The sequence below is a fragment of the Carassius carassius genome, chromosome 12, assembly GCF_963082965.1.
Source record: "Carassius carassius chromosome 12, fCarCar2.1, whole genome shotgun sequence".
Lineage (NCBI taxonomy): Eukaryota > Metazoa > Chordata > Actinopteri > Cypriniformes > Cyprinidae > Carassius > Carassius carassius.
The window spans coordinates 21,432,112-21,452,391 of record NC_081766.1 but is presented as its reverse complement, the minus strand read 5'-3'; the positions used below and the strand labels follow the sequence as shown (position 1 = coordinate 21,452,391).

Sequence of the window (20,280 nt, the reverse complement as noted above, 5' to 3'; positions counted from 1 at the left end):
ACAAGGCCTCACCTTAGTAATTTTACTGAGCCGGCTGGTGTCAATCGGTCGGTTCTTAGTGGTAATAGGCACTATGTTCCAGCCCTCATCCTGGGTCTGGCTACCACGGCCCCCAGAGGAGTGCGGCCCACCACGGCCCCCTCGACCCTGACTGGAGTCTTTCTTAGACAGCAGCTGCTGCTGTACTTTTACTTGTTCTCTATGTTCTTCCAACTGTGCCTCTTTATGGATCTGATCAATGGTCTTGGGACCCTGATCTCCTCTTCTTGGCACCCAGTTGTTCTGTGTAACAGAGACCACATACACAGTTAAAACAATGAAGATATAAATAGTGACAAGAACTGAAAACAGTTTTTAACACTGTAAATCAGGTTCCTACCAAACAAATAAACCAAGCATGTGGTTACCTTTCGGAGGTCTAAAACATCCTGAAGCATGAAGCGGATTCTAGAAGATGTCTTCTTCTCTTTAATGATCTTCTCCATCTGGTGGAAGTACTGATCCATACGAGGCTGCATAAAATAGGCCAACATTAAATCTGACTGTAACAATGTAAATAACTGTCAAAAATGCTAAACAACAGAAAAATACACTACACAGAAGAAATGTGGACCTAACGTAATCATAAAGCTCATAACCCACAAGGCCTCAAGAGTTCTGATGGGTAATTGATTCTGACTGGTCAATCACAGCATCCTGCACATGTACAAATGGTGCTGTACCTTAGCCTTCTCAAAGTCTAGATCTTTTCCAATGGTGGATAGCAGCCGGCACAGGCACTCTAAGCTCTCCTCATCATGGTTCTTCAAGAGCTTGACAATGCAGTCATGCATGATGGGTTCTGTCAACATTTTCAGCTTAAACAGCTCTCCGATGAACTTGATGTTTCCAAGTGACCGTCTACGTGCCTTGTCCTTGGCATCCACCAGCTCCTCATTCAGGCGCTGACGTTCCTCTTCCTAAGGGAAAAAAATTAATATTGTCTATTTTAATAGAACCATTTCATACACTTTGTAGAGAATGGAGTTAAATGTGGCAAGACGTCACCTCAGTGGCAGCATCCAGCTCTTTTTGTTTCTGCTCAAAGATCACGTCGTCATCCTTATCCTTTTCGAACTCCTTCTGACAACGATTGAGCAGTAGTTTACGGAAATTCACAGTGACTCCTGGTTTGTCTGAAGTGGGGACTTTAAGCTGGAAAAAAAAAAAATTCAGTAACAATCAAATTATTTCCCATTCCCTACAAAATTAGCAATTCAGATAAACAGGCAAGTAATTCTGTCATCAATTACTCAAATGTGCTAAACAAAAGCTGACCACTAGAACCAGTGGGGTTTGTTTACACATCTAGAAAGGACGGTTGAGCCGCTGTTGACCATTGATCACTTTATATTTCAGTGAAATCGAAAAATTAATAGTCTACATTTGCCACTGCAGAAATGGCAAATCGATGAACTAACTACTGACAAACTATTAAAGCTCCTCAGTTCCTCAATCCCATCAGAGTATATCAGTGGCCCAGACACGTGGCACAAAAGTCGAGGTCATTACTGGAGCCCACACATGCAAACCAACATACAGGTGAACGCTACTCACCCCAATAAGGCAGCGGCACATGTTGGCATAAGCTACAGAGAAGTTGGGTTCAGAGATGGCTTTCTCGAAGATGAGGTCAATGACACCCTTGAGCCTCTCTTCAGTGTCTATGCTGAGCTCCGTCACCTGCTTCATCAGCTGCTGGAACATCTGTGGGGTGAGCTTGTTAAGGACGCTGCGCACACGGCGGAACAGCTCCTGCGTTTTCACAGCTTCCGTCTCTTCCTCTTCCTCTCCTCCACGCCCTCGGACTTGCTTCTTCACTGAAGGCGTCCAAGCATTCTCAGCCTGGTTGAGCTCCACATTGTCTTTAAGAGACAAGCTGGTGATGATCTTGGGGTTGCGGTTCATTTGGTCTTTGCCTCGACCCGGCTGAGGGCGCCGTGCAGACTGAGAGTGCAACTTTTAAAAATAAATGATCAATCTCAAAATAAAGCAATATTACTTTTAACTGAATTCTGAATCATAAGTAAAAAGAAAGTCAACTTACAGGTCCTCGCCCTCCTCCTCCGGATGACTGTCTACCCAAGTTAGCATATGAAGGTGTGAAATCAGGCCCACAGTTCATCAGACTCCTGGGATCCAAGGGCCTCAAGGGGGTTTTATTTGCCTGTTGTCCAAACAGCAAAGAGCAAGAGGGTGATTAAAATATGTAGCAAGACAGAGCACAGGTTAAAACTGTTAGGTCCAGATGGAAGCCTCACCTTGTCCAAGACAACGTCACTGATGTGCGGCAAACCCTCTGGCTTGTGCATGCTTGCACCAATGAACTGGAAACCAAGCAGGAATTCTCGATCATATCGTTTCTTCTCCTCTGGGTCGATGGGCTTCCATTGCTCTGTAAAGAGAGCGAGAGAAGAGAGAAAAAAAAAAAAGTAAAAAAAAAAAGTCCACAAACCTTTTGAATGAATATTTGCCTTGCACAAAAGAAACTAAATCAAGAACGCATTGATGCACCAGCTTTCCAAGTTATGGATTACTTTTTATAACTCCCCCTAAAAACTATCAAAACATGTCAAATGCATTTAAAATATACACATAGGTCTTTGTGTAGATTTAAAAGTCTGGGGTCTGTGAGATAACACTGATCATACAAAATGCTTTGTGAGCATCAAATCAGCATATCAGGATAAGATCTGAAAGATCATGTGACACTTAAAACAAAGTAATGGCGGCTGAATATTCAGCTTTGCCATCACAAGTATAAATTACATCTCAAAATGAAATTTATATACAAATTAAAAAAAGTTAAGTTATTTTAAATTAATATCACAATATTATGGATTTTTTTTATCAAATAAATGTGGCCTGGTGAGAATAAGAGATTCTTCAAAAACATTTAAGAAACTCCAAACGTTTAAACGGTAGTGTACTTGCAGTAAACTGCCCTCTTAATAAGAGGACTCATTTATTGTTGTAATCTAGAAAACAGGATGAACATTCGGAAATCAGACCCAATTAATCAGACTCTTAACCTTCTTTATATTGATACTTCTGTTCCACAGGTTTAGACGCCTCAGGCTCAATATTTTCTGTGTCAAGCTTGTCCTCTTTGTCCTCCCATGTTTCGTCTGACTCTTCAACTGGTGGGGCAGGGGTTGGAGCAGGGGAGGGCTCTTTCTGAGCAACCTCTGGCTCAAGAGCAGGCTTTTCCTCCTCAGGCTGCAACGGATACAGAAGATTTATAAATGCACAACTGAACTCATCATAACAGAAGTCCTACTGTAATAGAGTCAAAATGTGTCATATTACTGCAAACCTCTTTGAAGGCATCTAGGACATCTCCGACATCTTTCTTATTCAGATCCTTGATCTTCTTTCTCTTCTTTGGCACTATTGTTGCTGTAACTAGGAAAAGAGAAACCAAAGTCAAACTTAATCTTGAAGGAGAGAAACCAATATACTAAGTTTTTCTCAAGAACTTTTTTCCACACCTTGCATAGTTGTTTCCTCAACAGGGCAGACTGTTACAGAGACAGGTGTCTCCTCTGCTTTCTGCTGCTCTGCTTCCTCTACAGGTGCTTTCACGGCCATAAGGCAGCTCTTTTGGACCGGAGGAACTGCTTGTTCAGCAACTGGATTAGTAGAGCTCTCTGGCTCCACTACTGGACCCTCTGCAGAGTCCTCAGGCAAACCGTTAGGCAAAGTCTGTTCTTTTGGCTCATCAACGACTGGTTCTGGAACGGGTGTTAGGTTGGTTACAGGGGCAGCGTCCATAGAAGCAACGTCACCATCATTAGCTACAGCAGGAGGCGGCTCCACAGGGGTGGAGATGACAGCAGCTGGGCTAGATGTGTCAGATGCAGCCTCTGTTTCAACCAGAGGTTCAGCCACAGATTCTGGCTCTTCCTCTTTGGCGACCTCAGACTCCTCTTTTGCAACCCCAGTACAAGTCTGCTCTACTGGAGGGGCGTCCTCAGGCTCCTTTTGAACTGGGGCATCAGGGAGTACTGGAGAATCCACATTGTCACCAGTTTGAGGCTTTGAAAGTTGGAGATTGTTTGTAGGAGGAGGAGACGGTGGGAGTGCAGGGGAGATCGCAGGGTCCTCTACTGGAGGAATGGAAATCTTGCTCACAGGTGAAGCAGGTCTGAACTCTGACACAGGTTTAGAGTCAGTGGCTGAAGGTGCAACGGGGGCTAGCTCTGGCGTCTTTGATGGAGGAGGGGTGGACACAGCTGCAGGAGCAGCCATTGCCTTTGCTTGATCATCTGAGGATCAAGGACATAAAACAAACATAAAATTAGCACAATCAATGTTTTCCTGGGGCTGGATTCACAAAACATTCTTAGAATGAAATTCTTTGCTTTTAGATCTTTTCCTTCTCATTTTCAAACTTATGAATATTTTTATTTATCCTAAAACAAGAACATTACGATCTTTTTTCTTACGATTGGTCTAAAGAGAATTTAAGTTAATTTTAATTTTAATTTCTGATAAGAACATCCTTAGAAATTAGTGCAAATAACCTTAAGACTTAAGATGCTTCACAAAATGTTTGAGGGGTTTTAAAACATTAAGCATTAAAATATAACACTAGCTAGATATACACATTTCTTCTAGAATGAATGAGCACTAAAGTGACACCACTTATTAGGGCCGGTTGAAAATTGATTAAAATGTGACTATTCAAATCAGCTGAGATGCTCAAAATCGTGATTCAATTAGGGTAGGGGTTCATATGAAAGTATGTCTGAGGGGAACTTACGGTCTTTAGAAAAGTTTAGATGGTATTTTTCTTTTAATCTTCCCTCTGAATAATGCATACTAAAGTTCTTAAGTGCAGCGCTGCTTTGTTTATTTTTTTGGATTTTATCCAAAGTGACATACAAATGAGGACAATAAACGCAATCAAACCAACGAAAGAGTAATATGCAAGTGCTATATTAGTATATTATAATAGTGTTAATTATTTCACAAAGAAACGTGCAGCATTTTGTCCAATTAATAATAAAAGATACATTTCATTCATAATTTGTAAAATCTAATTTTGTTAAAAATAAATTGTGAATCGAATTGTGAGTTCAGTGAATCGTTACATCCCTAACACTAATTGATTGAAACAACAATGGTCATGCATGTGACATTTCTCTGAATTTGTAGGATGGTGGACAAATGAATACAACAATTTTCCATCTCGAGACAGGCTCTTTAAAAGTAACAATATAAAATACACAATGAAGGTACTAAGAGCTTAATTCTGGTCAAGCTTACTGCAACAAAAGGAAGCACAAAACGGCAAACTTTGAGCTGTTTTTGATCAGTCTTCAACAAGTGGCATAAAATTAAAAAAAACAACAAAGCCTGTCATTTTCATCTTAAGAAAAAAAATTGTGTTCTTAAATTTTTTTTAGCGGGCTTAAAAGTACTGCTCCAAATGAAATTTCTTGCTAAAATCACTTCAGGTTGACATTGTTTGTGACTTGATAACCCTTTTGAAACTTTTGGTGCTAAAAACCACTTATTTTCACATTTTCCAGGGCAAACCTGTTTGGGTATTTTGAAAAAAGCCCACTCACCAGCTCTGATCACATCAGCAACAGGCAGATCACTTTCACCATTGGTCTGGACAGGCCCTGCCACCTCCGGACCAGCAGTCTAAGAACAACAATCCGTTAAAAGCAGCATGTCCTTTTTGCCATGCTCCTGTCATCATAAACTTGAAGCGATCAACAAACCTGTGGAGGAGTGGGTGTGGAGGTCGATCTCCCACCAGACATGATCTCTTCTGTAATGTCACGTCCACCCTGGTTGGGATCACGTATTCTGATCTATAACGCAGCAACTGGTATGTCAGACAAATGGATCAAAATGAACACACACCAAAAGTTGTTTCCACCCACCTGTTTGCGCTCTCTCAGTTTGGCTGCTCCTGGCTGCTGAGGCGGAGCTTGCTGTGGAGGTGGAGCTGGTTGCTGCTGAGCGGGGCTCATCATGACAGGCGTGGTGGACACTGAAGTTGGGTACTGCTGTGTTGCAGGATAATAGGCAGCCGCTAGACAACAACAACAAAAAGAAGAAGTTTAGACCGCAAAATAAGGGACCATCAACTTTAATGGGAGTGGGACACGCATGCAAAGTATTCCCCTGTCCGCCAATAACACTTCCTGATGCTTTGGGGAAAACGATACTTCACATCATTCTTGTCATAAATCTCTTAACGATGATCACAAATCGATTACTATTCTTTTAACATCCCAGAATGTTTGCAGTTTTGTTGTTTTTTTAGTCTAGGACACGGAGTCAAAGGTTGAAGTAGCATTACATCAAAGGTTACATGTTACCTGGGGTGTTAAAACACAACCAGTCAGGCTAAGACACAGACAAGGTGGAACAGAAACAGCCCTGCTCTTCAGACTCACCAGGATAGCGCTGGGAGGTGAGAGGAGCTCCGTGCAGCGAGAGACGTCCATTCTCTCTACCCGCACCTCTCCCCCCACCCCCCTGCCTCTCCCTCCCTGCCAGAGAGGGATCTGAACTCAGCCGAAAGAGAAGGGAAGAGAGAAAAGCAAGAAGAGACAGAGAGAAAGAGACAAAGGTCAAAAGTGAGTAAGAGGAAACAACAAGCAACAGATATAAGTGCTAAACATGGTTAGTGAGCCAATAATCTGAACAGACATGAAGGATAGAACTATGCGCATAGTGGTTAGTTATGACAGGGATATTATCTAATGTATATGACTGATCTAGCATAAGTCTTCTAAGGTGAAGTTACACAATCTACCCAAAACATACGCCGTTACATACACAATTTTATATTCCAAAAAAAAAAAAAAAAGATTGGAATACAACTCTGCAGCCAGGTTTTTTCCCCATCGTTAAAGTGCTGTCAGACAAGATTCAAGTTCAAACAGAAAACTGCTTGGTTTAAAAAAAAAAAAAAAAGACCTCTGTGTAATGTCCGCTTCGTACATAACACATTATTGACCAAAATGATGGTGGTTCAAACAAGCAGGGGAGGCCCAGAGCAGAGCCTCTTACCATATGTACCGTATTCAGCTGGACTGGATCCAGGGTAAAAGCCTGCAGAGTACTGCTGCGTTGGGGGCATGTAGGGGGTGCGGTACTACAATTAAAAACACAAAAGGTTGTTAGATGCATGAACAGCCTCACAAAAAATGCACAACTCAATTGTTAAAAGAACAATAGGGGTTACCTGTCCATGTAGATAAATGGCATGGCCCTGAGTGTTGGCGAACTGCAACTGTTGCTGGGGAATCATCATAACCTGTGAGGTAGGTTGGTAGACATGAGTGGGTGCAACAGACCTGGGGGTGCTGTTGTGTGGGAGACGAGGGGCACCGCCTTGCATGTTGGGCCGGTTGGGGTAATATGGCTGTTGGGGAAATTGGACGAATTCAGAAAACAATCCACACAAGATCAAACTTCACATTGTTATTCCTGTAACGTTCCTTCATCCACATCCATTCTAGGGCTGTCGCGGTTATGAAATTTCCCCTGCGGTTATTATGGGTGGCTCAATAGCGCGATATGCGGTATTACCGCAGTTTTTTTTTACATACCTAATTTATCCTGATTTTGCTGCATACAAAGCTCTATCGTTGAGTTATGTAAGCATATATTGTTGCTTTTTTTACTGACAGAGACACACGTTTTAAAACATTTTTTGTTTATTGTTAAATGCCAAACAGCAACAAGAACATGCGTTTTCCCCAAAACAATTTTTTGAAGAGATCAAAGAGTTCTAACATGTATTACATGTATCTGAGCGGGACTTTGGACAGCAGCGGAAATCTAGACTGATTATCGCGTCACCACTGGCCCACCAGGACAGTGGATTTGCGTTGGAGTTGGAGATGCACTCCTCATGCAGATAGCGTATGAGCTCATTATCTGCTCACGCTCTCTTGGGTATGGGCACTGACGTGAAGGTTTTCCTCTGCGGTTTGCTTGTCAATAGCGCGGTATATTCAGGGATCATCTGATTTTTTGTAGATAGTATACTTTATTAATATGTTTAGTGAGTTTGGTCTGTTAATATCACTGTATTAGTACATTAAACCACGTTAAGCGTTTTTCACGTTAAGCGTTTTAGAATGTCCCGATGACATCAAAGTAGATGCATTGCTGCGTCACATGAACCTTTTTGCAGCAAATTTTGCATATCGGCTCATCTATATTCGCTGGCTCGACCTTTTCATTGGGTTGTAAGCCAAAATGTTCCCAAACTGGCGACGTGACATTGGGTTTTGGGACAAGATCGAGCGCCTCCCATCATTTCAGCCGGCATATTCAAAACAAACGAAGCACCATAAAACTACCACGGCTCGCGAGAAAATTACAGTCATAACCATATTGTATCATTAATTTATTTAACATTGAATGCACAGTGACAAATTGAAAAAACAAGAAGGCCACAGCCTCTTCTGAAGCAAATGTAGCTATTGCTCATTGTAAACCTGTTATACTGTATTACAACCACTTATTTTAAAATACATTTCAATATCATGATAATACCGTACACCATGATAAAAGCATTAGCAATTTATCGCAACATGAAAATTTTATACCGGCATATCCCCCATGCAAAAATCGTCTTTTTGCAGTCTAATATTCAAAGACACAGTGTGTGTGTGTGTGTGTATATATATATTATATATAGTAAATTCCATTTTTATAACTGGATTCCACGATTTTGTCCATGTTTTCTGCATCGTGTAAAACATAGGGCCCTATTAATGTAGCAAACGAATATGATGAGCTCATTGTGTTAGCAAAAGACAGGGACATTGTTTATTTACTTAGCATTGAGTCTGTCCAACTAGATGACAACGTAGCATTAAATCACCATTCAACAGGCTCAAACCACCACCGCACTTGTCTACTGGACTGCAGAAAGATACTAACTTTTCAATCTGCTACATTATGGACTATGCTGACCTTTTAACTATGCTGACACGCGTGTCTGTGCCGCAACAGGATGCGACAAAGTGACTGTTGAAAAACATTTGAACTGTGTCAGCAAGCCATAAATAGTGGTGTGGCTGGTATAGACACCAGCATTGTCTGAATGGCCGCGATCAGCTCAGGTGGCCGTAACACAGGCTTTAATGTGCCGCAGACGCATACCGTGATGCACAGATCAATTCTAGTCTCAAACGTCACTGAATCTGCTGTTAGAAATGAGCCATCCATTCATCATATCATCATGCAAAACTAAGAATTAGAAACACTAATGTGATGATCAAATATAGGTGCAGGTGGGTGGCGGGAGGATAATTTGAAGAAGCGGGCTTGGAGTTTGAGCTCATCCACGCATCTCTACAGTACACTGACCTGGGTCTCCAGTAGCAAACATTGGAGTGTGCTCTGTTGGACAAACTAAGTAATTACACCATTCAGAAGCATTTAATCTGTTATGTGATCTGTAAAAAAAATATTTAAAAAATAATCCTAACAGCGTCAAATTCGCCATAACCAATATATCGGTGACAGGCTCATATCGGGTGATGATATTGGCTAAATATCGGTCGGGCTCTATTCAGGTAACTTGCTTTTTCTTTAAATGTCTTGACAGTCTGATTACATTGGTTGTCAACAGAGGGAGATTAGAGGGCCAGTTACCTGCAGTGACCTGAATCCAACCTTGAGCCACACAAAATAGCAGAAGAAATAGAGTGGAGAGAAGGTGTGAGAGAAAAACAGACAACAAGAAGCAGCAGTAAAGTTAGCCATCAGCAGTGAAAACAAGCTTCCAACATGCAGTTTGAACAGCCTGAGCAATACAGCACAACAAAGATTAGTGGCACACAGAACAAGTTGGAAATGGTGAAAGGATGAGACTTAAAACAGCTATTAAAACATGTCTCTGACTATTAGGGTTGGGAATTGACAAAAAAAAGCTTTCTGATATTTGTTCATTATATGATTTAGAAAGTTCAGTTCTGCTAACATTTCTCAAACATATTCGGTCTCATATTCAGTCTGACCAGTTTGTAAACGCAAATTAACATTTTGGGAAGTGTTTACATTCTGAAATTTTTCCACATTGATCAGGCTATTTCAGGTTTACCTCAACCCTTACGAGCGAACTAAAATTTAATTTGGCTTAAGTTGTTTATAAGAAGGCTTTTCAGTCTAACTCAGCCATCAGTCCAACTACTGTTGAGTCTTCAACAGATTTTTTTGGTTGAATTGTAAAATAAGCTATTAGTTGCATTTAGAGCCAGACCGATATGGGTACTTTGGGGCCAATACCGATTTTAGGGTGTAGAAAAAGGCAGATAAAGATACATTAGCCGATATTCTTTGTGTATATTATAGGGCTGTTTAAAATATATATATATATATAAATTTCTAATATTCATTTAAAATCCACATTCGAATGCTAAAACATTTTTAGATGTGCATTAAGGAGGCTGCCTTATAAGCCCTGGGTATTTCACATTCCTTGTTTTATCCATCTCGTCTTGTGCACAGACATTCAAAGGCAGACGAGCTCGACACGCAGTACCACTTCGGTCTCATCATTCACCTCATGTAAGCACACCATCCATGCAGTCTAAAAAAAAAAAATAAAAAAAAATTGCCTGCACCCGGATGATGAAAATGACAATGCAGACGGTGCGCGGACGGCCAAAGTATACTTGACCTTTATCAGTGGAGCACGAGATGCGATGACGATGTACCGTATTTTCCGCACTATAAGGGACACCTTCAATGAATGGCTTATTTTAGAACTGTTTTCATATATAGGGCGCACTGGATTATAAGGCGCATAGATATGGCGTTATTTTTGTGCCACAATCCTGAGCGAGTAATTGTACGTTTTGAACACAGAGAACTATATTTTGCAAGCACATTACATTATATTTTGATCAGAAATAAAAATAAAAAAAATTGCGAAAAAAAAATCGCTTGAGCAAACAAAAAACGATTCCGTGTTCAATAAATGTATTTGCTTGTTTGCTATTATCCATATTAACGTGCAGTAATAAATCCTCTCACGCAGTTTACTCAGGTGCTCTCTCACAAACCTATTCTCTGCACTCCTGTCACGTCCCCCTCTCTCTCTCTCAACCTCTTAATACTGTGCGGGCTCAACTCTTGACACACGCTCGCTCAACTTACAACAGCGTTACAAGTGTGCCACAAAAATCAGCCAATCGGAAAATTACAGGTCAATTGTGATTGGCTGTTGGTCTCCCATCAAATCGCTAGTAGAACCAAAGCCCATCATTTCCTATTTAGAATTCAATAACGATAAATGGGAAAATGGCTCGTTTATTCGTTTTTCCATTTAGTTTAACAAACGAAAAATGGGTTTTTGGCTCTATGTCTCATTTTGTCTTTTGGGGTTAACAAATCGGTTTATGGCTTCAATATTTCATGCGCACTTGTGGGCGGTGCTGAAACGCTGCTTTCATCTGATTGGTCGAATCGCTCCGCCTTCAGCTCGGTCTTTTCATTCTTTCGGCAGAATAAGAGTCAGTACAAGTGCAGCACTGTAATGTCTGAAACCACCACTCACTGTTAATTAGAATAATATTTGAAACAAATGTGGCTGGGCACATAATTCATGCTGCTGAGGCCTGCAAGTGACCCCTTTAATTTCTAGGTTATAGTATTGTATGAATATTGTCCCACTGTAAATACAGTGCAAATAGTTCTGGTCTCTTTGGATAAAAGTGAAGAGGAAATCAAAATCAATAATAGACTTCATAACAGTTTCATGATAATGTCTGTAACATTTATTACTTTCGTCTTTTAAGTCTAAAGGCACTAGGTATGTGTGTGTGACATTAATAATTAATTGTGAAAATTAATATAGTTAAATTTATGAAATAAATTAGTAATATTAGTTTAATTACATACTAAATTGAATGAAGTTTCTCTTCTTACTATTCTTTATTGGGCTTGAGAAAGCCAACATTTAAACATTATTATTATTTATTATGAGAGTAATTGACACCGACTAGAACTAGCTCAGATCTTCAGACTCGTCTGACTTGCGTTGCTGTATAACTGGTCAGACTTAACTTCCCAAAAAATCCTATTGACTTTTGTTTTCTGAGCAATGAAGGCCGTAACACTTAATGTCCACTAGAGGGGGCGACAGGATTTCTGTTTACAATAGTTTAAGTGAAAAATATATACATGAATTTCATGTGTACTGCCATTAATATGCCATATCTGTGTACAAGAATAAACTTCACAGCTGTACAACTGCTTAAAACTTCCCAATCTGGCTTTTTCAACCTACCTCCAAATTTATTTTAAGATATAGTTTATTCACACTGGTTAATGCATATAATGTTTGTCCATCTGGAACTTTTATTTTTCATGAGCTGTATATTTTAAGATGTACTAGGTGTTGATAAATCATATGCAAAGAACGTAAAGAGCTTTGACATTATTTTTATTTTTTTTGGAAAAAAAATTCGTTATTGAATTTTAAATAGGAAATGATGGGCTTTGGTTCTACTAGCGATTTGATTGGAGACCAACAGCCAATCACAATTGACCTTTAATTTTCCGATTGGTTGATTTTGTGGCACACTTGTAACGCTGTTATAAGTTGAGCGAGTATGTGTCAAGAGTTGAGCGCGCACATTATTAAGAGGCTGAGAGAGAGAGAAGGGGATGTGACAGGAGCGCAGAGAATAAGTTTGTGAGAGAGCACCTGAGTAAACTGCGTGAGAGGGGATATTACTGCACATGAATATGGATAATAGCAAACAAGCAAATACATTTGAGCACGGAATCGTTTTTTCTTTGCTCAAGCGAATTTTTTTTTTGCGATTGTTACTTTGTCCAAAATATAATGTAATGTGCTTGCAAAATATAGTTCTCTGTGCTCAAAACATACAATTACTCGCTCAGGATTGTGTCACAAAAATAACACCATACATAGAATAGACCAGTGGTTCTCCAACTCGCGGGTCGCATGCGGCCCTTCACAAATTCAAATGCAGCCCACCAAATGCTGAACACAAAAAAAAAAGAAAAAAAAAAAAAAAACTTTACAATTAATTTTATTTTGTACATTAAAAAGAATTAGGCTACTAAAGAAATGAGCTATAACCTAATGTTTTTATGTGAAATTATTTTGTTTATTATTATTTTCCAGACATGAGCAGACTTACTCACATAACATTACGAACACATACAAGTGTGCACTTTGGCAGAATTCAATTCAAATAGTCATCAACAGCTATTAGTTTGGTAAAATTGAGCATCTGAAATGACAAATTTGTTTTTAAGGGAGAAAAAAAGAAATGTGGAGAATGTCAGCGAATGAACGCATACAAAAAAAGTCGCAGTGCTTTCCATATTTGGATCGACATAGGCTACATTTGTGAACGCACATTTTCTGCAATATTGCGCGTCAGGTCATGCTCCCGTGTGCGTCTCACAGACTGCATCTTAAAGCCTCAGTTAAACTTTCTGCATCCGCGAGTCCGTTTTGGACCGCTAGGTAGGCGTGACGCAAAAATCACCATCGGAGAGCCGAGGCTCTGAGCAGACAACCGCGCGGACAGGTGCGTGGTCAGTATAGGCTTCAAAAGCACAATTGCACATGTTCAGGCAGTGTGAAGAAGCACATTGCCAATCGAACCAGTGCAATCCGTCAATAAAGAATATAAAGACAGCAATGTGCAATAATTCTGGGAAATTGTTTGTTCACATGTTTGTTGCAGAGCGGACCATCAGCGTACGCTTTCGGAAGTATAAATGGAAGTCCACGTCTGGATTGCTCATGCGGAAAGTATAACACAGGCTTTACAATCGCAACTTCATTGTGCTGTTACTACATCGAGCCGAATTTCACAAAATTGTTCAGCTCCCGACAGCATCAAGCGTTTTATTTATGGGGAGTAGAATTATTTATTTCAAATGAATCTAATCGATTAGATATCATAATATTTAGGCAATAATATTATAAATCAGGTTGGTTTGTATTGGTGACGTAATATGTAAATTATATGCGTGCGGCCCGCGAGACTTGCACTTGGACCATAATGCGGGCCGATGGAAAAAAAGGTTGAGAACCACTGGAATAGAAGATACTGCAGTCAAACGTTTGACTGGGTTTGCGTTATGCATCCACTAGATGGAGCTGTGCTAAAGGGAATGTCAACATTTTGACAGAGCGCCTTGATCCATATATAAGGCGCTCCGGATTATAAGGCGCACTGTCGTATAACGTTAGAATAGTTAGTTAATAGTTGGGTTAGAATAGCCTTATAGTGCGGAAAATACGGTAAGTGTTATTGCATTATAAAGTTTATGTTAGCCTATCCAGTTTAAGCCACTAGAAGAAAAAAAAAGATCAATGTGGAGAAGCTCTTGTTTACATCAAAATTGAAACCAAGCCATTCACAAAGAACACATATTTCGCACATTTTCTAGAGGCACAATGTTGGACTCCTGTTTCGCACAAGAGAGCCGCATGTATTGAAAGCCATGTAAAAATAATGTAAGTTCAACTATTCAAAAACATCGAGACTTTATGGTGAAGAAATCGAGGAACATTTTAAAATAAATTATAAAACTCTACAGGAGACTTGAATGGAGTGGTTACTTATCAAGATACATCGGGAACAGGTTTGTTGCAATAAAAAGAAACAATTTTGTTTATTGTTCTTTGTGAAACGTGCTTCTTTGAAAGTATGAGAAAAAAATTTTATATATATATATATATATATATATATATTTATTATACACACACACACACACACAGTCGTGGCCAAAAGTTTTGAGAATTACATAAATATTGGAAATTGGAAAAGTTGCTGCTTAAGTTTTTATAATAGCAATTTGCATATACTCCAGAATGTTATGAAGAGTGATCAGATGAATTGCATAGTCCCTTCTTTGCCATGAAAATGAACTTAATCCCCAAAAAAACTTTCCACTGCATTTCATTGCTGTAATTAAAAGGACCTGCTGAGATCATTTCAGTAATCGTCTTGTTAACTCAGGTGAGAATGTTGACGAGCAAAAGGCTGGAGATCATTATGTCAGGCTGATTGGGTTAGAATGACAGACTTGACATGTTAAAAGGAGGGTGATGCTTAAAATCAATGTTCTTCCATTGTTAACCATGGTGACCTGCAAAGAAACGCGTGCAGCCATCATTGCGTTGCATAAAAATGGCTTCACATGCAAAGATATTGTGGCTACTAAGATTGCACCTAAATCAACAATTTATAGGATCATCAAGAACTTCGAGGAAAGAGGTTCAATTCTTGTAAAAAAGGCTTCAGGGCGTCCAAGAAAGTCCAGCAAGCGCCAGGATCGTCTCCTAAAGAGGATTCAGCTGCGGGATCGGAGTGCCACCAGTGCAGAGCTTGCTCAGGAATGGCAGCAGGCAGGTGGGAGCGCATCTGCACGCACAGTGAGGCGAAGACTTTTGGAAGATGGCCTGGTGTCAAGAAGGGCAGCAAAGAAGCCACTTCTCTCAAAAAATAAAAAATCAGGGACAGATTGATCTTCTGCAGAAAGTATAGTGAATGGACTGCTGAGGACTGGGGCAAAGTCATATTCTCCGATGAAGCCTCTTTCCGATTGTTTGGGACATCTGGAAAAAGGCTTGTCCGGAGAAGAAAAGGTGAGCGCTACCATCAGTCCTGTGTCATGCCAACAGTAAAGCATCCTGACACCATTCATGTGTGCGGTTGCTTCTTATCCAAGGGAGTGGGCTCACTCACAATTCTGCCCAAAAACACAGCCATGAATAAAGAATGGTACCAAAACACCCTCCAACAGCAACTTCTTCCAACAATTCAACAACAGTTTGGTGAAGAACAATGCATTTTCCAGCACGATGGAGCACCGGGCCATAAGGCAAAAGTGATAACTAAGTGGCTCGGGGACCAGAATGTTGAAATTTAGGGTCCATGGCCTGGAAACTCCCCAGATCTTAATCCCATTGAGAACTTGTGGTCAATCTTCAAGAGGCGGGTGGACAAACAAAAACCCACTAATTCTGACAAACTCCAAGAAGTGATTATGAAAGAATGGGTTGCTATCAGTCAGGATTTGGCCCAGAAGTTGATTGAGAGCACGCCCAGTCGAAATGCAGAGGTCCTGAAAAAGAAGGGCCAACACTGCAAATACTGACTCTTTGCATAAATGTCATGTAATTGTCGATAAAAGCCTTTGAAACGTATGAAGTGCTTGTAATTATATTTCAGTACATCACAGAAACAACTGAAACGAAGATCTAAAAGCAGTCTAGCAGCAAACTTTTTGAAAACTAATATTTATGTAATTCTCAAAAATTTTGGCCACAACTATATATATATATATATATATATATATATATATATATATATATATATTAGGGCTGCACGATGTGTCGTTTAAGCATCGATATCGCGATGTACGAATCCACGATAGTCACATCGCAGGATGTGCGATGTAGGCTGTCGTAGTTGATCCGTTATTCATTAACTGTACGGGCCACCTACTCCCCTGCCCTTGACGAATGTGATTCGCGGATTAATTGCACAGCTTAACCATCATAGAGTGAAAGTTTATAATTGACAGGACTGAAAACCACATGCAAGTTTAACAGGGCAGAGAGAGAGGGAGCGCGAGAGAGACAGAGAGAGAGAGAGAGAGCGCGAGAGAAACAGGGAGAGAGAGCGCACGTGCGCGAGAGAGACAGAGAGAAATGTTTATGTTGATGTGAATGTGAATGTTTATAGAAATGTATATGGATTTATTTTGCATGTAATTTTTTTTTCTTATGAATATGTATTTTTTAGTGATGCACCAAAATGAAAATTCTGCGCCGAAACCGAAAATTTAGGATGCACTTGGCCGAAAACCGAAACTGAAGCCGAAAATGGCTTCTTTTAAAAACGTATATATATATATATATTGCTTGGATTTAATGGATCTGAATTGAAAAATCACAATGTAATAATCAAACTTTTATTAACAGTTACATAAAACATGAAATATTTTTTACAATAAATATAAATAATAATTATTCTTCAAGTTTTATGTTACATCAAATAAAATAGTTTTTTAAAAATTGTGCAAAAAAATCCACAATTTTGGAGATTTTTGCAGAACAAATGTTACATATTGCAACTTTGGTGTCCTCTCGTATAGGGCTGTCACTTTTGTGAAAAAAAAAATCCTGTTTGATTTTTGAGACATAGGCAAAGTGTTTATTGAATCGTTAGTAAATTGCCTATATTTGGCGTTGATCCGTTTTTCAACGCCAAATATAGGCAAATCCACCGACAACTAAACAGGCATTAGGGCGAACGTAAAGAGGGCGCTTGAGACGCGCACAAGTCAGCAATGTGGACTGCCATAACATCAATGAAAAACATTACTGAAGGCTACATTGATATTATGCACTAATAGGCTCTGTGTGTATGTGTGTGTGTGTGTGTGTCAGAACCTGCAGTTGCTGTGTGACGCGCGTTCGCTGCGAGCGTATAGTGACGAGCTGGACGCGCTCCGAGAGAAGGCCGTTAAGGCCGTTATTTTTGTTTCTATTCTGCTATGTACAATGCTTTGGCAATATGTACCTTTGTATGTCATGCCAATAAAGCAATATGAATTGAATTGAGAGAGAGAGAGAGAGAGAGAGACCAAGAGAGAGCAAGCCGTTTTCAAACAACACGAGCGCTGTCTTGCTCTCTCTCCCTCGCGCATATTAATCAATTGACACGATGGTGTCGATGTTTAAATCATTTAAAATGAGAATGTAAGTGTGCTCACCCCATTTTTGTTTGTAAGAAAAAATATCGCAATATATATCGCAGAAAAATAAAATATCGCAATGTCATTTTTTCCCAATATCGTGCAGCCCTAATATAAATAATCGTGCAGCCCTTACAAACAAAAATGGGGTGAGCACACTTACATTCTCATTTTAAATTATTTAAACCGACACCATCGTGTCAATTGATTAATATGCGCGAGGGAGAGAGAGCAAGACAGCGCTCGTGTTGTTTGAAAACGGCTCGCTCTCTCTCTCTCTCTCTCTCTCAATTCAATTCATATTGCTTTATTGGCATGACATACAAAGGTACATATTGCCAAAGCATTGTAAATAGCAGAATAGAAACAAACAAAACAAAAATACATATTATATTCATAAGGAAAAAAAATTACATGCAAAATAAATCCATATACATTTCTATAAACATTGATGGTACTTCTAATGTACTCTCTGTCTGTCTCTCGCGCGCTCTCTCTGTGTGTCTCTCTCTCGCGCGCGCTCTCTCTCTCTCTCTCGCGCGCGCTCTCTCTCTCTCTCTCTCTCGCGCTCTCTCTCTCTCTCTCGCTCGCGCGCGCTCTCTCTCTCTCTCTCGCGCGCTCTCTCTCTCTCTCTCTCTCTCTCTCTCTCTCGCGCGCTCTCTCTCTCTCTCTCTCTCGCGCGCTCTCTCTCTCTCTCTCTCGCGCGCTCTCTCTCTCTCGCGCTCTCTCTCTCTCTCGCGCTCTCTCTCTCTCTCGCGCTCTCTCTCTCTCTCGCGCTCTCTCTCTCTCGCGCTCTCTCTCTCTCTCGCGCTCTCTCTCTTTTGCTTTCTCTGTCTCTCTCGCGCGCTCTCTCTCGCTCCCTCTCTCTCTGCCCTGTTAAACTTGCATGTGGTTTTCAGTCCTGTCAATTATAAACTTTCACTCTATGATGGTTAAGCTGTGCAATTAATCCGCGAATCACATTCGTCAAGGGCAGGGGAGTAGGTGGCCCATACAGTTAATGAATAACGGATCAACTACGACAGCCTACATCGCACATCCTGCGATGTGACTATCGTGGACTCGTACATCGCGATATCGATGCTTAAACGACACATCGTGCAGCCCTAATACATATACATATATATATATATATATATATAATAAAAACAAACCACATTCATTAAACATATGGATTCCCAACCCAACTGACAATGGTAATGAATACACACAACCTAGCAAGAGCAGCACCTAAATGCAAAATAACCTGTAGTTTATTATAGACTAGTTTTGGTGTATGTGTGTGTGTGGGGGGGGGGGGGGGGGTGTAAAGACAGAAGATTTCAGAAATCAAGCAGGATCCACTTTATGAAAATTGGTAGTACCTGTTGGTGTAAAGCACGAGGCCCTGGAGCAAACTGGGAGGAAAGTAAAGAGTAGAAGTTTTTCTCAAGCAAGCAGGAATCTAGCTAAGCCAAAAAAAACTACAAAAAACATACTGTCATAGCTTGAAGACAGTGTACCTGTCTGGTTTGCGGTGCAGTGTTCATTTGTGGAGATGGCCCGGGAAAAACAACCGAGGGAGGCTGACCTGGGGGATAGGCAGCCTGTAGAACAAATGAAAACACTGATAATGTTAAAGGAGACTCATATAATCCCGATCAAAATGATAAGCTTCTCGGATTCCACTTTCACCTGTGTCAGTCCTGGTGATTGGGTGGAGTGTGGAACGGCAGGGGGTCCTGTTATAGGCTGAGGTGGTTTATTCATTTCCTGTGGTTCTGCATGAGGGGGCCTCACACTTGCCTGCCAAACTAGTGAATCAGGAAAACATGATTTTATGAGCAATAATCAGATACAATCAACCATGTTTTAAAACAGTATTGACAGGTTGGGCTTTCCAAATTATTTTTAACAGCCATGAAAGTAAAAAATATACAATAATATGCGTTTTTAATTATACTGTTTGAAAATCATACCTCTAAATTAGTATTATGAATCTCTGGGGTATCGACAAGCCCTCAGGGTGACTCCTTGTGTAGTGTGTTAGCAATTCACCCTGGAGAGAAATAAGAGGCAATTCATTTGCTTTGCAATGGAGAAAGAAAAAAAATTACTAGCATCAATTAATCATCAGTCAACAGGGTAGGAATGCTCATGTTACAACCAAAATCAGATCTCTTAGTAAAGTTCTGTATTCAAGTAGGTACAACAAGACTATGATCCATTCTATGAATATGTATACTGTATGCAAATGCAATTTAAAAACTTGATTTGTTAGACTAAAATAACTTTTTAAATCAATGAAATCATAGTCCAGTGTCATCAGACTCAAATTAAAATCAAGCTACAATCGGCCTCTTCGTGATGTAAAATGTGTAATTCTTCAAATATTTGATTGTCACGTAAACCATCATTGAAACATCATTCAAATGTTTGGGTCAGTAAGACTATTTCTGAATGTCCCTTATGGTCACCACAGATGCATTTTTTCAACCAAAATCACAAGTAATA

At 40.1% G+C, this 20,280-nt stretch overlaps 1 protein-coding gene and 1 non-coding gene across 5 annotated transcripts in view; both read right to left on the bottom strand.

Annotated features, from left to right (window-relative positions):
- The window catches only part of LOC132155100 (eukaryotic translation initiation factor 4 gamma 1-like), a 29,216-nt gene extending 9,385 nt beyond the window's left edge, over positions 1-19,831 (bottom strand). Inside the window, exons 1-20 of one of the 4 annotated variants that reach the window (XM_059563888.1) lie at positions 19,746-19,831; positions 19,462-19,580; positions 19,266-19,373; positions 19,152-19,184; positions 7,253-7,432; positions 7,078-7,162; positions 6,459-6,569; positions 5,940-6,091; positions 5,775-5,867; positions 5,616-5,694; positions 3,531-4,307; positions 3,356-3,444; positions 3,072-3,258; positions 2,301-2,434; positions 2,087-2,206; positions 1,597-1,986; positions 1,048-1,194; positions 723-959; positions 408-512; positions 13-282 (exon numbers count right to left, since the gene is read on the bottom strand). In XM_059563888.1, the coding sequence (XP_059419871.1) occupies positions 13-282; positions 408-512; positions 723-959; positions 1,048-1,194; positions 1,597-1,986; positions 2,087-2,206; positions 2,301-2,434; positions 3,072-3,258; positions 3,356-3,444; positions 3,531-4,307; positions 5,616-5,694; positions 5,775-5,867; positions 5,940-6,091; positions 6,459-6,569; positions 7,078-7,162; positions 7,253-7,432; positions 19,152-19,184; positions 19,266-19,373; positions 19,462-19,536 (3,372 nt within the window). In that variant the 5' untranslated portion in view covers positions 19,537-19,580; positions 19,746-19,831. The remainder of the gene's footprint in view (positions 1-12; positions 283-407; positions 513-722; positions 960-1,047; positions 1,195-1,596; positions 1,987-2,086; positions 2,207-2,300; positions 2,435-3,071; positions 3,259-3,355; positions 3,445-3,530; positions 4,308-5,615; positions 5,695-5,774; positions 5,868-5,939; positions 6,092-6,458; positions 6,570-7,077; positions 7,163-7,252; positions 7,433-19,151; positions 19,185-19,265; positions 19,374-19,461; positions 19,581-19,745) is intronic. The other 3 variants (XM_059563889.1, XM_059563891.1, XM_059563890.1) reach the window with 3 other exon arrangements.
- On the bottom strand, positions 1,480-1,556 carry LOC132155449 (small nucleolar RNA SNORD66). The gene has a single exon (XR_009437243.1). It is a non-coding gene; the product is annotated as a small nucleolar RNA SNORD66 (small nucleolar RNA).
- Positions 19,832-20,280: the final 449 nt, after the last annotated feature.